The 16,661-nt window shown below is 43.5% G+C and overlaps 1 protein-coding gene across 4 annotated transcripts in view; it reads right to left on the minus strand.

The window, feature by feature from the left end:
- The window catches only part of LOC121614694 (neuropilin-1a-like), a 77,955-nt gene extending 65,927 nt beyond the window's left edge, over positions 1–12,028 (minus strand). For 2 of the 4 annotated variants that reach the window (XM_041948699.1, XM_041948696.1), the window contains exons 1-2: positions 11,360–12,028; positions 10,275–10,449 (exon numbers count right to left, since the gene is read on the minus strand). In XM_041948699.1, the coding sequence (XP_041804633.1) occupies positions 10,275–10,449; positions 11,360–11,450 (266 nt within the window). In that variant the 5' untranslated portion in view covers positions 11,451–12,028. Of the gene's footprint in view, positions 1–9,936; positions 10,033–10,274; positions 10,450–11,359 lie in introns of those variants that run through there. The other 2 variants (XM_041948698.1, XM_041948700.1) reach the window with 2 other exon arrangements.
- Positions 12,029–16,661: the final 4,633 nt, after the last annotated feature.

Raw genomic sequence — 16,661 nt, forward strand, 5'->3', positions numbered from 1 at the left:
GTGCATTTCTCATTCCTTTTAAATAATATAGGACTCTGATGTAGGGTTTTCACTTGGATAAAGAATGGTGGATTGCGGTATTATTCTATATTATTATTATATAAATGTATATTATTGTCATATAATTGTGCTACTTAAGTAAAGGATCTAAACAGCAGCACCTCTACTGCTGCTCATTACAGGATACTTGTCAAAAATGACTGGTATTAATGTGCACTATGTTATCATGTCGGCATGTAATACCAGAACAAATCATGCCGTGGTGACACACTGATGATTTTGCTCTCAGCATTTGACTAACACACCCATTTCCTGAAAACCTGTTGTGTTTCCTTCAGTCAGCAGTCTTCTTTAAAATAGCTCAGAGCTCATGACACAGTGAACACTGAGTCACTCCAGCGTTCACTGCACTCCTCCGAGTAACTGAAAGTTAATAAAACGAAGCTTCAGAGACACAAACCCAGCAAACCGCACGTCTTATTGATGAAGAATCAAAATGAAGGCTCCAGGTTTTGTTTAGCCGAGTGCGGGGCTGACCTGAGAGATCTGGGTCAGCATTCATGTCACATCTATGTATGGATTTGTTTTATTTCTGTTGTGTGTGTACATGTGTGTGTGGACATAAATCTGCTTACACAGTCACGCTGTGGGGACTCGCCTTCCTTATGGGGACAAAACACAAATCCCCACAACGTAAATCACAAAATTTTCGGGTGTTACGGTTGGAGTAAGTCTCCAGGAAATGAATGGAAGTCTATGTAATGTCCCCAGAAGATATGGAAACACAACTGTGTGTGTGTGTGTGTGTTTGTGTGCCTCCCACACACTTTAATCTGTTTGCCGCCTGCCCACAAGATGTGTGTGTGGATCTTCTACCTCCATGTCTCAATGGGAGGTCACCCTGGGGCGTTTCTGCACAGACAGATACAACACATTCCTCCACAAGCCGTGAACCAAAAGGACTTTATTGTCCACGCTGCTGGTGAACAGCCATTGGGCCTTACAGGCCGCTAATCCTCCTCTGCGAAGGTCAAGACACGGTTTGACCCCCGTCTCCCGACGCTGACCCGTCCCAGGCGTGACATTGAGTCTTCAAGGGTCTTTTAAGTTCACAAGGAGGAAGATTTGCGAATCAGATGAAAGACGTAATGTCATTCATAAGTGGTGGATGGTGTCTTGTGACTGTTGGGTCATTCAGAAACATGTGGGCCACATTTCATTAAGGAAGAAGGCTTATCTATCTATCTATCTATCTATCTATCTATCTATCTATCTATCTATCTATCTATCTATCTATCTATCTATCTATCACATTAAAGCTGTAATGAATTCCTATAATCCAGTCCATTTCTAGATATTTTAAGCGCTTTAAAGTTCATGTGAGGCCATTTTCACATTTTTGAGCCAACTGGACAGGTTTTTCTGGACCTGAGGCTGTTTTCCCTGAGAGCTTAGCTGAGGTGTGAAAGCTGCTGCAGTTGGACTGCAGTCCAGAAAAACAGTCTAAAGCAGATTCCCATGGAGTCCACAACAGAGGTGAAAGCCAAGCGCTTCACAAACGCCATGCTGAACGGCATCATTGGTGTCGCGTTGGTGTCCTTCGTCGTCGAGTGTGTAAAAAACTGCAGCGAGCATAAAAACTTATCCGAGGAAGAAGCTTCACATCTGGTGAATGCCTGCACTGTTAGGAGTCTCTCCTGCATCATGACATGCCGTGCACCAGGGCATGAATCATTTTCCTTGCTTTCATGTGGTACCGAGACCAAAGTAACAGTAAAATAAAAAGAAACGTCTTCCGCGTTTGCCAAAAAATTGTGCATTTGTCAGGGATGGCGCACAGTGTTGTGACGCATGTCTCTGAAGGGGGGGGTTAGAGAAGCCATGTCCAACCACCCTCACATTAAATATCCTCCCAAACGCCTGCACCTCTTTGGATAAATCTGCCAAACTTACCCAACCAGCCAACCCAGAAATCCAGCAAGCCATCCGTTTGTTGACATCTCTGTCATGTTCACGCTTTACTGTACATCCAGTGTTCGCAGTGGATTTAGACGTGTGGAGCTAAGATAACAGCCAATAGAAGCCGTGTGCAGCAACAGTTCAAAACAAGCTTTATCGTCACTGTAAAATCCAACTGTTTACTCTGATGGATGCCCCTCTATCATGCATAACAGCGTGTATTTTGCTTTAGGAACATCTGGAGTGTATCAGCATCCTGTAAATCCTGGGGTTGCAGCTGTGTGTGTGTGTGTGTGTGTGTGTGTGTGCTGCTAACTGCCCCCCCCCCCCCCCCCGCCAAACTCTCTCCTCGTTAATCTGCTCGTTAAGGATCTAATCTGACATGTGTTTTCATTTGTGTGTGTGAAAGCGCGAGGGTGTGTGTAAGTGTGTGTGTGTTTATGTGCGACTCACTGATGAGCAGGGAATCCACAATAGCTCTGATTACACTTACAGCAATTTGTTCCTTTTATTGTGTGTGTGTGTGTGTGTTTGTGTGTGTGTGTGTTCGTGCGTGCATTTTCTTAGCTGTGCGTTTCTATGCACAGTATGTGAGTTATTTATATGTGAGCTGATTCATATACAAAGCAGAGTTTGTGGCCATAATTGTTTAGAAAAGCGAATCAATGTACAATTGCATAAGAGAAACAATAGCAGGATTCAAAGTTCAGCATCCGTCCGTTAGACAAATATTTGCCGCTGAGAGACAAGAGTCAGCTGGTGAAAGTTAGCCAATATTCTTACTCTGATCTAGAAATGGTGGAAACCAGGAGTTGTATTTATTGATAGATAAATTCTGAACACTGACTTGTGGCGCCTGGCGGCAGGACGGTTACATGGTACGTGATAATTGGACAGGGGTCATAAAATGTTTCAAACTGCTTAAATGTGCAGTCTGCTGTTTGTTGGTGATACTTTCTGTTTCGCTTATCTTCAAAATGCTTAACCTCACTTTGACTATGACCAAGTCAGAGAAATTAAAAGGATAGAACTTCATGCCGGGAAATTAAGCTGCTACAGACAGCAGTAATAGCAAGAATAAAAAGGAGTATGATAATAATAATAATAATAATAATAATAATAATAATAATAAGATACAAAATAAAATACATATATATGCTATATATGTACATTACATGGAAAAAGAGCATAAAAAAAATTAGCTTGAGAAGGATGGCTCAGTTTCTCAATGGAAATGTATTTATTATAGTAAACATATGAAGTCTGGCTGCTAGCTTAATCTTGCTAGCTAGCCTCATGGCTAATAGCTAAATGATAAATCTTAGGCCAGGAACATTTCTGTTTTCGGATGAAGCGAGCGGCTATTTTCAGATAATTAAGTTCCGATAAACCAGTCGGACGCCAGCAAAGGCTAACAGACAACGTTAGTGGCTATCTGGTGAACATAGTGAAGCATTTAGCCGATAGAGAGACAGTTAAGTTGATGTTAAACTTCTGGAAATGGCTGCAATTTGCTCCATCTTTTTTTTTTTTTTTTTTATAAAACGCAGCCACGACTTCAGGTTGTACGCTGTGAAAAGTCGAGCATCATTTCACCAAATCGAGGAGGAGGAGACAGGGAGCGTGTGGCGAAGAGGAAAAAAATGGGCTGAAAACATGAGGAGTGCACACAGAGTTCAGAGGGTGAGGGGAGAGAAAGTGATGCTGCAGGAGGTGATGGGATGAAGAAAGCGACAGAACAGCCTGAGGGAGGAGGAGGAGGAGGAGGAGGAGGAGGAGGTGAGACACTGTCATTGGGGTCAGGATCAGACTGACCACACCAACCAGCCCGCAGCCCCTCTGTCATTTGATCTGTCTGTACCCTTCCTCTTCATCCTCCACCTCTTTTCCCTTTGCTTGCTCCTCCTCATCATTCGTCCTCGCGTTCCTCTTCTCCTCTCCCTTCCTCTCGTCTTTTTCATCTTTTCAATAACGTCTCACGCTCCATGAAGATCACACTTAATGGCCAGCAGTGATTTAACGATTGAACTGATGTCATCGGTTTGAGTACTTTAAGAAAATCCCAGACTGAGACCCAAATGCAACATGGGAAATGTAGTAGTTATGGAAACAGCATGACAAACGGGAGAGATATGCTGATCTGTGCATCTGTTGTTCTATTAAAACCCTGAGAGTATTCAAATCGCTTTTGCTCAAGCTGGTAATCCTGTTATTTGTTAAATCACTGTGGGATTAAATCAGACGAAACAAAACTGAAAGGGAAAAATCCGACTTTTCAGTCCCAATTAAATCCGAAAATTGTCAAGGTTTTGTGAAGATACTCCGTTTTAACAAATGCACGGGAGAAACTGCACATTTGCCGGCGCAACACAGAAGACAAAGTCTGAATCGTGTTACATAAGACAGGACAACTGCTCCTTCAGACTACAAACAGGAAAAGACAACAAATACCCATCACTCATTGACCTAATTCTCACGGCGCTTCTGTGCTTCAAAGTAACAAATAGAAGAAAAACACCGAACAAACAACCAAATAATTTCGGAGGCTCGCTCCTCAGATTTCCTTTGGAAGCGAGCCACGGGCTAACCGTTCTGTGACAGCAGCACATTTAGTCTTCCTGTTTTGTGCGGCCGCTGCGGAGCTGAAAAATGCAACCATCTGGAGGCTTTTATTTTCTTTAAAACTGGCAAAGTCGGACTGAATGCCGAACACAGGGCCACTGGTGAAACAACGACTCAGTGTAAAGCCACAGAAAAAAAAAAAAGGGCTGGGATTCAATGGAATAAGTGTTCGGCGGCACAAACACGAGACTAAACAACTGATCGGGCTGTTTTGGCTCTTTCACAAGCAGAGGTCATCAGAAATGTAGTGGGAACTAAAGTTTATCCAACTGTTCGTCAATCCATCCCTCCATCCCACGATCCCGCCACCATCTGATGATTCATGCATCTGTCCCACATTCTATCACTGAACAACTCCTCCACCCACTCGCCCATTGATCTGCCTCTCTGAGCCATCCATTCGGTCAAACGTCCAGCAAAGCATTCGTCATTCATTCTGCCGTCCATCCATCCATCCATCATGGGATTCATCCATCCATCAATCAATCTGTTAGTCGTTCCATCAGCTGATCCATCCATTCATCCTTCTTTCGGTACATCACACATCATTCTTCTGTCCATTTATCCATTCAAACAATCACGTGACATTTGCTGATCCATCCATTGATCCATTCATGTTCTGCCATCCATCTGTTGATTCTTTCATATACCCGTCCATCCACCTCTTTTATAATCCTGTCATCCTTCCACCCATCATCCATTCGTCCTCCCTCTATCACAGAGAAAACCATCCATCCCTGGGTGCGGCCTACCATCCAATTAGCAATCAATCGATCTATCCGTCCCTGCATTATCAACAATCAACCAACAACAACAACAACAACACAACCGACAATCTATTCATCTTTAATCCGTCCGTTATGCATGCCTTCACTGAAAAACTGCCCTCCAGGCGGCCTGACTGGCTCTTTAAAGTCATCGTGATCAGCCCAGTAAGATCAACTCTGAAAGGGTGAAGTGACTGGAAATCACAAAATCCACAGCTGACGCGTGCAAATGCCCTCGAAGTGTGCGTTTGTGTTCATGTGAGGACTGCAGGCTGCGGGATGTCGGTCCTGTGACCGTGTCTCAGTCTGAGGAAGCTTGTTTTTTCTGACCAATCACGGAGCACTCGGCCCTGGGACATAAGGAACAAATGGTCCTTCCGTCACATGTAGAGGAATTTATAGCTTCTCCCTCGCTCACCTCACACGCTGTTACTTATCATCATGGGATGGTCATTGCAGACGTTGCAGCCATTCTGTGCCATTTTGCTGTACCCACTTTTTCCTGGACGTGACCCGTCTACCTCTGTTCCAGTTAGGAGTGGACTTAAAATTTAAGGGTCTTACAATGTCAGTTTGTGAGGATATTTCAGACACAAGGATTTTTCAGCTACAAAACTCGACTGTAGCTGATGGAAGTATCTCGTACATACACAGATCAGTGGCAACGTAAAGGGAAAAAACATCAATTGTCTTATTGAGGGGTTGGACCAGCTGCATCAGTGCTCCTTAATGCAGATTCTACAAAGATACAGACTCAATTGATGCTTTGATGCTTTTGGTGGAAAATGCATCACTCCAAAGTCTCCTATCCGTGTTCAGATGGGTTGATATCTGATGGCTGTGGAGGTCATAATATATTATTCACATTATTTTCATATTCAGTGACCTGTAGTGACCAGAATTAATCCATAAATCTGAGCTGCTACATCAAAAGCAGGTACGTGTGCTGGACTTTCCCATTAAAGTTACTGCGTGCGTGTCAGAGTTGCAGCGCTGTGTGTTAGCGGCGTTGCAGAGCTGTTAGCACCACAGAGTGCACATGAAGCATACTGTAAGTGACAGAAAGTTTGGTTGCCTGTGTGCGACTCTGTGTTATGTGTGTGTGTGTCGTGTATGTGTGAGGTGCAGCCTGTGCCAGCGCAGCCCCGCGTAGGAGGAAGCAGTTCAGCCAACTCCTAAAACGATGTCCCAAATTATCCCGCCACCGACGCACGTTCCTTACCCGCGCCTCTGCTCTATTTTACCGCGCTCCGCGGGGATTCACTTTGTCGGCCACGCTATTTCAGACGTGGACGCGAGACAAGACTTGTTCTGGTGCCGCTCCAGATTGGCTGGGGAGGCAGAGCCGATGGATCTTCGCGTGTCTGAAAGAAAGTGTTACTGGTCCTCGTCTACGCCAACGTCTGTTCGCTGAGCGCAGACTGTGCCACTCGAGAGTTTGTCGAAGTAAAAGGTTGTCGTTGGAATTATCACCCAGACTGGCTGTTTTGCAGAAGCTTGTGAAAAGCCTCACGAACCTCCGACTAATCCTTTTAACATTTAAGTTCATCTTTAAAGATGCCACAGTGTATTGTTTTGGATCTAGTTTGCGATCCAGCACATTTTTCTGACAACATCAAGCTGCACTCTGTTGTTTAAATGGAATTATTTCTTCTGATAAGGCGTCACTGTCCCCAAACTGGTGCGTCGTCTAATTTTAGCAGAAAACTCCCCCAAAGTTTCAGTCTCCTCCTTCATGAATCAGGCTGGCAGAAAACATTTCAGTATTTTTAAAAACACTGTAATTACGCATCATAATTACAAACCCTGGGTCACAGGGAAAATACAGCATGTTGTGTGACACAGATGTCGGAAATGTAGACGGTGTTTGCTCGAGGACGCCAGTGCTGAGGCTTCTTTGTTTGGCTAGCTGACTGCAGACATGTTTCTCAGCACTGGAACACGTTTGTTCCATTTTGGTCCAGTAATTCAATCATGGGACTGGGAGAAATGGGCAGGCAGCGACTAGGCTATCAGATGGGGGAGGAGGGGGGGGCGTCATTCCAACAATAAATTGAGAGTGTAGCTGAATTAAAAATGAGACAGTCAGTCCAGTGTTGTTGAAACTGTCCCGTAAACTAAATACCGCTGGCTTGTTTTCCCTACAAAACAATAAAAGTCCATCTGGGAAATTTACTGAACCTCAACCAGCTCAGTTACTCTGAGGGTTACTGGGTGAGAGTCGAGCTGAGCACACACTGTTCAGGACTGCGCTTCAGTTTCATCATCGACGAGGTGTTCATGGTTTCAGCTTTGCTGCTAAGAAACAAAGCTATTCAAAGTCACCCTTTCTTATAACTGATCAAAAACTAAACCAATCATTTGTTGGCTTTCTGCTGTATGTCTCGTGTTTTCATTGCTGCGTCACGCTCTGCATGAAGGGCTGCGGCTAACGATTCATTATTGATTAACATGCCGATTGCTGTCCTCAATTAGCTGATTAATCGTTTGGCCTACGTCAAACGAAATGTCAGAAAATAGTTTAAAAAAATAGTGACGTTTTCAGATGAAGCTGGAACCAGAGGATGTTTGATATAGTTTGTCTTAAAAGGGAATTAAAAGATGAACTGATTGCAGCATTGAGATTCATTTCCTGTTAAAATCCTAATTGATTGATCATCTCGTTGTTTCAGCTCTGCTACACTGGTGCATGATGCACAAAATCCCAGTTCTATCGCTCCTCTCTGCAGAGACATCAGAGGTCAAAGGTCAGATGTAGAGCCAGTATCTTGCTGATGGACAGATGCCGCGTGTCTCCGGATTGAAAGTCAGTCTACCAGCAGAGGTTAACGCACCACCTTTGAGACGTCATGTTCAAGGCAAAACATTACATTCTGCTGCTGCTTCCAATCACGGCCTCACTGACTGGAGAGGATCTTATTTTGGAGCTGGCGTTGGCTTCGGTGGCATCAAACAGCGAAATAAAACTCTTAAATATCATCTCAGGAAATTTTTAAGTGGGACCACGGTCTTGCCAAAGGCTTAAAGCCCGGCTCAATGGGCATATTTCGAACATTTGACTCGTTCCCAAAAACAACACCGCTCCTGCCAAGTCAGAGAGCTACGAGCTACACCCCATCATCATCCAACATAAACTCACACAACAAATAATGAAACCGATCGAGCAAATCGGAGGCCCCTAACAAAACAGTCAAATGACACGTTAAGGTGGCTGCAGGGTGGCCAGGCGGCTGAGCGGTCACAGGTTTAAATCCTGTGGCAGTAAATGTGGAAATATGTGCCGTCTGGCTCACTAAGAAGTGTGTGTGTGGACGAAGTCAGCGGTCGCATCACATAGAAAAAGAGCCTGGACACTGACGAAGAGATAGAAAAACCTCTTCAGGTACATAAAAAGCAATTTGGAAATCTGCCTTATACCAGCACATTAGCCTATAGAAAAGCAATTAAAGCAGACAATAATACTCTGTTGGTGGTGTCCTACAGTGCCAAGCACTGTCTAAAATTTTAGCACCAAGATTTACTACATTTCATTAAGTACTAAAACAGCATTATTACATACTTAAACTGCTCCCAGGGCCGTCACACAAAATAAAGTCATTACAGAGTGAGGCTCCAGGTTAAAGCTTTCCTGAATGTTAGCTAACAGCACAGAAGAAGGTGCGTGATCCACTGAAAAACACAATATCCACTGTCTGTCCGGAACGCTAATGGTTTATTGGTCCCTCGGTGGTGAAACATGATCCAATAGTATTGGACGACCCCATTTGGGAGACAGCTAGCGGTGATTTACACAGGAGCCGTTTATGGAGCTTTTAAAAAAGACAGAGGAGCCGACATAAAAAACAGGCTTATTTATGGAAGAGAGCAACACATGGGCTGTTGTGTGGATGCACACAATCGAGCGTGTGTCTCCGGGTCGAGGAGGTCTTATGTGTGTGTGTGTGTGTGTCAGCGTGAGTGCTTGTTTACAGGTTTTTTTAGGGCAACGCTCAGGAAAGCACCATTATGTGCAGGAATGACTTGTGGTGCATGTTTGAGCGTCTGTGTGGACAACGCATGTTGTGCAAGAACTTTTTTTTTTTTAAGTGTTTTTATCCAAAAGCAACACCTGTCTGCCTGTGCAGAGCCCTGTTAGCCAGCTGATCATCATCAGCTGATCGCTTGACTATAAAGAAAACAGAAACACAGTAGATATAATCAGATCAACAGTCTTCAAGGAAAAGCAGCAAATCTTCCCATTTGACAAGCTGGAACCAGTGATATTAACAATATAGACATTATTATTGCGAATAAATTCTCTGCTGACTGACAAATCAATTAACCAACTTATCGTTTATCTGCAGTTAGAAATATAAAGGTGGGGGAACAAGCTCAAAGGAAGAAAACGACAGACAAAATAAACAACTTCAGACAAAACCGTCAGCTTATGTTTGTCTTTTTCCAACATCCCGGAACTTACAAAAACCTGACAGCAACGCTTCAGAGAATCTGTAGAGCTAGATTAGATCCTCGAGGTTCAGAACCAGAAAAACTCCTCCAAATACAAACAGGGAAACTCCAAACAAAAAGCAAACAGTTTCTCGATCACCTGCAACGAGCAAACTGAACTCCATCCATGAAAAGCTGGTGCACTCCGCGTTTCACTGGGTTTACTCTCCTCTAAACTCCTGCCAAAAACCCCGAGCAGAGACACGAGACCCCCTCCCTCCTTATCAAGTATGAATTACAAAACCCATCAAACCCCATTTCCTCTGAAGCAACTGCCAGCAGCCTCATATCCTCCGGGTCCCTGAGAGCAGATGTAGAACTCCTTGACCAATAGGGGGCAGAGTTTCACACTGTATCCGGGCAGGATTGAGGAGAGAGAGCAAAGGAGGGTGGGAGGAGAGGAGAGAGAGAGTGAGGGAGTGGGGAGTGAACTCTTACTTGCAGTCTCGGTCCTCCAGATCAAAATGCGGATTGAAGTTGATGAGGATCTTCTGACCGGGCTCAGGGGCTGTTATCACCCACACGCACTGCTGGGAGGGCGGGTATGCGCCGGGATAGCCCGGGGAGGTCAGGTAGTCCGGGGTGTGAATCTCTATGTTCCCCCCGCATTTATCTGCGCCGCAAGACAAGGCAGAAAGTTGGTCAGTTAGTGGAGGGAAATGGACTTTGTGCACTGAACGGCACTTGTGACTTGATGGCGCATTTAAGCGTAAAGATCGAAGTGCATGAGCGGGGGTGGGAGTGAGGATACTAAGACCTCCAGCTGGGGATCATCGTACATCCAAACATCAACCAGCAGATTAAAAAAATATATGTTAAAAGAACACACATTGCAACAATAAATCCACACCTCAGGAAACTCTAACAGCCTTAAACAGGTGAGAAATCTGCGGGATTAGCGAAGGTGCGCTACAGAGCGGCTCCTTTGCATCCCTGCCATAAAGTGTGATTACGCCCATTAAGGTGAGGCAGGCTTGCTGCTGCTTCTCCTGCAAACAGGCGGGATGGCTACGTTTAATTTTCTCAATGAATGATTTATTCGGTCGCTTGAAGCCTTTATCAAGCTTCAGTAGCGACACGCGCAAAAGCTCCAAAATGCGCGTTTGAATGGCTGACGCGCCAAAAAGCCTTAAAGAAAAATGTGTGATATTAATATTATAATGAGGAAATCTTAACACGGGGACTTCTCGAGTGTCCGTGATAAGACATTGTCAGTTTGCAGTGATTGTAAGGCACTTTGTTCATCTTTTTATTGCGAAACATGTTGACAGTAATCCGGATTTGGTACAATTTTGGTGTATTTGAATAATCTCCTTCATTGTTTTCATCTATTAGTGTAATTACAGTGAAAACAGTATTTACATGGTCTAACTTGAGCCCCTGCGGACGTGCTCTCACAGGGAAAGCCGAGGCAATAACAGGTGAGAGGCAACAATGGTGCAAAATGATGCAAAATGGATCAATGTTCAGCCGGGCTGCCTGTTGTCAAGACACATGCATTCACACAACGAGTCAACACCTACCGGTCTGAGTCAACGAAGCAACCAAGATGACTTGGGAGAAAAGGAACAATAGCAATCCACTACGCATCCTTAGATTGTACAAGACAGACATTCTGGAAAAGAAAAGAAGGGCGAGCGGAGGAGGAGAAACGTCCAGAGGAGGGTACGTCCAAAAGAGAAAAATAACGGAGAAATGTCTCAAAGTAAGAGATCTGGTCGTGGTAGGGACCCCAGCATCCTGCGAGCTTCAGCAGCAGATCCCCGCGTCTGTCAGGGACCAACTTGCCATCTCCTGGAATAAAAAAAAGAATAATCCAAACGCAGAAAATAAGACGAAGAGTCAAAAGGAAAATTCCGTTCGCCAAAAGTGGCAGCTGCGCGCCCTCGATTATTTATCAAACCTCTCACTTCTGATGCCAAACAGGAGCGACGGACGTACCTCCAAGCGTAAAAACGTAAAAGAGAGAAATCAGTAGTTAGGCGACATTCAGAGAAAACCAACAGCGGAGCTCCGGATTTTACTCCTTATTTCTCTTCAGCTCTCTCTCCGCCTTTCTCAGATCGCAGCGACTGACTGACCGCCACAGCAGAAATGTCAGAAATACGAGGCGAGCCGTGAAAGTAACAGCGGAATTTCCACTCCCCAAATTCCTGCTGCCAGACGCCTCTGCGCGCAACCAGCAGCGACCGAGCGCTACGAGGGGCTGGAGCAAACTGACACCGGTGCGCCCTCTGTGCGCTCCCGACGCATGCGAGCATGTGAGCGCGGCGCGAGCTGTGGGCAGTGTCCACCGCGCAGTGCACGTCTGATCTTTGTTAAGCCGAGGATTCGACAGGCATGTCGCTGACCCACATCTGGCAGCTCGTCCCACTGACCGAATATGTCGCTCTTGGTTGTTTTAGTGATGAAAATGCAGCAAATTGATCGAAATATTCCGCTTTGGAGGCGCGTGATGCTTACTTCTCCATGGTAAAGCATGTAATTGCATTTTCTTTGTTTCGTTTTCCCACTCAGCAACTACATGAAGTTGTAAAACTTAAACGACGTTTAACTTTGAAGGTTATGATTTAACTCTTCCTGACTGAAAATTTGATTTGTTAAAGTTGATTTTTTTTAATGACGCACAATGGATTTTCCCTTTATTCATTTTAAGTTAAATAAAATATCTATACGCCATATTTCTGCCATATTGATGAAGTCTGATAGGAGAGCGTTGGATTATATTTAGAGAAGGATCACCTTTTGTATGACAAAGAAGTATTTTTTTTCCCTAGTTAAACACTTTTTTCCATATATTAGGTATGCTTGGCCATACACTGTATCTTACAAAAAATAATCATTTCATGTACTTAAAACATAAAATACACATCGTCAGAGAGTAATATACAGTCTTTATTGTTTAGTACATTTCTAGAGTTCCTAAACTTTCCTCATGAAGAGATAGCAATAATGTCACCCTACAGTTCCCAGAATGCCTTTCTGCAACACCCCAAAGAAGCTGCTTGCACAGAGGTGTAGTGTAAATGTGAATAAAATAATATTTATAGTGACGAAAAGAGCAAAAATGACCCCAAAACACAACATGTTTGTTCACAGTATTGAATTCTGGTCATTTGGGACTAATGTGGGTGGAGAAATAAAGAATTCTTGGATCCTCTGTGATGGATTTCTTTCTGTATGATAGCTGACTCCTGTGACAACAGAGTATCATTTGAGCAGTTTAGTTTCTCCACTGAAGCTGCTGGATTATTAATAATAATAAATTGTGCTAAATAGTAACTCTTAAAGGGACCTGTCACGTGATCACAAAACGCCAGCAGCCGGAGGATAGAGCAGTCGAGACAATCTGGAAATCTGGGTGTTTTAACGAGAGTCTAATTGTAATTGTTTTGAAGTTGAGTTTTTTTTAAGACTGTTTCACAGTTTTTAGGTTAAAAATAAGAAATGATAAAGGCGCTTAGTGTTTTTCCTTCAGAGCTGTGTCCTGGCTGTGCAGGAAACCACATTTTGATCATGTAGAAAGATCAAATTTACAAAAAATACAATTGAAAGATTAAATTAATGACGGAAATGAGAAAAAGCTTCATCAGTCTGATTTCTCAGGCTTCTTTCTAAAGCCGGGGTGCACTGGTGGAAGCCGGAGTCACGACCTCAGTCCGGAGCCTCTTTTTGGTACACAGCAGAGGACTGCATCTCCCAGGTGTACCTGCATGTGATTAATTAGACCCTGCTTGTTCAGCACACCTCTCCTGGCTAAATAAAGATAAAAATGTGATTATGTGACACTTATAAGAGCTGCTAATGGCTCACTGCACCGTACTAATGCAGTGTAATTCATTATAGCTTTAAGAAAACCGGTGTTGTGTTCTGCTCTCAGCAAAAAGGAGCCGTTTAGTCTCCCTGAATGTCAGTGTTTGCGTCCTCGCCGAGGAGCTGCTGCCTGCAGTTTAATCACTTCAGCAGTTGTTCAGATTAACGCTGCTGTCTCAGGAGAAGAATTAAACAAGGAAATAATAATAGTGGTGAATTGTATTTTAAATTAAGCTAAATACAGGTTGAGGATGCTAAAATGCTCTTGGCAGAAAGATGCAGAGCGTCGCTCTCCGATGAAAATCTCTAAATTTGGGATTTTGGGGATTAATTGAGAGTTTAAGTGTTCCTTGATGGGCTGAGAAAATTCTATTGCTTCTTAAAACAAACCATTAAAAAAGCCCACTGGTTTATGTGAAAGATGCATCATCCAGAAGCTGAAAACAGACCTGATGTTTTGGAGATAAATCGTTTTCTCAGTACGGGGAGAACAGAGCGGAGGAGCGTATAAAAACTGAGCTCACAGAGCATAAATGAAGCAAGAGTCTGAGTTTCAATGACATTCATACCTGCAAAACTAATTGCAAAACAAGCCTAAGTAGTCTAATTATAATGATCATCAGGGTGAATTCATCTGGGTGTTTCGGGGAAGTGAGAGTGTGTGTGTTTCAGATCAGTGTGAGCAGTGCAGTGAAGGTGCAGAGACGCTGGTGTTTTTCACATGCCAAACTCCAGACACGAAGCAAACCGTCAGGTGAGGCCTTCCCGGACGTATCAACATTTGTTTGAGCTGTTATTTATGGTGACAAATCTCTCCAGCACTGGAAAAACACACACAAATGTCCTGGAAAGTGTTTGTGTTCCTGTGACGAGCAGCACTGGCGTGACATGACGCCCACATGTCTAAAAAAAGGAGCATTTTGGTGCTTCGAGAATGTCTGAAGAGAACTTCGAACCAGCTTAAAGTCTGTCTAAGCAGTCCAGAAAGCAATTTATCAAATCTAAATCAAGCAAGGTCATGCTGTGATATGACACGGCTGGCCTTTTCAGGAGTGCAGTGACACTGGAACGACATTTCAACGAGTGAGCAGAACGTTTCCAAAAGCGATGCGTCGTGAGGAACTTTATAACGAAAGAAGACACAAAGAAAACAATAGTAAGAGGAGCAGACGCTAACTGACGGGACGGCAGCTGCTCTATAAAAGTTAATACCAGCGGAATTTCAGACAGACGTCAACACGAACCCTCTGAAACTCCTACAATACATGACGTCCAGGTCAAAAAGGAGTTTATTTTAGTGTGTTAGAAGTATGATCCAAAGAATAGAAAAGTCATTACAAGTTTTTGTGCTTAATTTAAAGCATGTTTGACATATATCTTTAAAAAATGGACTCCTAAATAGATGTCATTACATTCTACTTAAATTTCTTAAACATGAATACACTTATTCTGCAGTACTATACTTAAAAAGTGTACTAAACTACGTATACTTTTTCTTGGAATAAAGAGTTCTTATGAAATGGATACTTAATTTCTAACTATTAGCATCTTAATTACAGTGTACTTTAATTTCACTACATTTGAAGTATATTTAAGTATATTTCCAACATGTTTGCGATATAATACAATTGTACTGCAAGTGTGTTTTGAATGCGTTCAATGTTCATGCTAAAAAGTTGCACCAATTTAGCAACTATTTACACTTCAGGTATACTCAAGTTTCACTGAAGTGGTGCTCAAGGACTACCTGAGTACACTGAAGTGTACCTGAGGGTAACATGGTGACTTACATTTAGCAAAGTCCACTTTAAGCTGTAAGCTGTGAGACTTACATGCTGTAACATGCTGGAAATGCTCCTAATGTGATTCCTGCAGCTCCTACAGCTGAGCTACATTCATCTGCTCGGACGTAATCAAATGGAGAAAAGGGGGAGAAAAAAAAACAGTCTGTCAACGGAGAGGATGATGGAGGGAGCGAGTGAAAGCGAGTAGACGGGGTGATTGACTGACATGAAAACAGAGTAAGAGATCAGCAAATGAGCCGCTGAGTGGCTCTGACTCACTTCTCAGAAACACTTTGCATCGCAGTCCAAAGATCACAACTAATGTTTGCAGCCCGGCGTGCAGACGTGACTCTCCCACATTTGGTTTTCAGAAATGTTTGCTGCGCTGGTATGTGTCGGAGTGGAGACAATAATAATAATAATAATAAAATCTCTCTGGCAGCACAGCACACTCGTAACTCTGCCAAGCACGACTGAAATAGCATCAGTGGCAAAGTACATGTTAGTGACGCACATGCTGCAGCGAGAGCTCGGTGTGTGTTTGTGTCATGACAACAGGTCTGAGCTTTTGAAGTCTGATGACAGCAGCTTCCTCTTCCACGAGCTGATCGTCGAAGTTTTGTGCACATATTCAGCATCTTGATATTGTTCTATTTTTATGCAAAGTGCCTCCGAGTTCTCAGCGCCATTAATCAGCATTTAATAAAAGGCCAATAACAGCCCAATAAATCACTTTAATGCTGGTTCGTGTTCATTAATTATGGGGAGCGTGTTTGCGTTGAGGCGAGCTCCAGCCTGTGAGTGAGTGTGAGAGGACGGCGGTGAGATACAGAGCGTGTGGTATGTGTTGAGTGGGCATTTAAAAGTGCAGCCATATGCTTGTGTGGCAGTGGGAGTGAATGCTAAACAAAGGATATTTCTGTGTGTTCTTAATATATCAAGATTTCCAACCCTGTCAAGTATTTATGGAAACAGCAGCCGCATCTGTTTTCTTTTATTTCGGTCTTTGACCTAAGCACGAAGTGGAAGGAGTTATCCTGCATGTCAGGGGTTCACGGAGTAAAAGTCCAGCTCACTTTCTCATAGACAACATTTGGTGACTGTCAGCTGAATCATCGGTACAAAAGGTGAAGACCTGCGTTAGAAAATATGTCATTCGTTGAGAAACAGTCCAAAGCAAAAGCCAGCGTGCAAAGACAGAAGTCAGCTGTGATGAAAATGAGCATTT

Source organism: Chelmon rostratus, chromosome 12, assembly GCF_017976325.1.
Source record: "Chelmon rostratus isolate fCheRos1 chromosome 12, fCheRos1.pri, whole genome shotgun sequence".
NCBI classification, from domain to species: domain Eukaryota; kingdom Metazoa; phylum Chordata; class Actinopteri; order Chaetodontiformes; family Chaetodontidae; genus Chelmon; species Chelmon rostratus.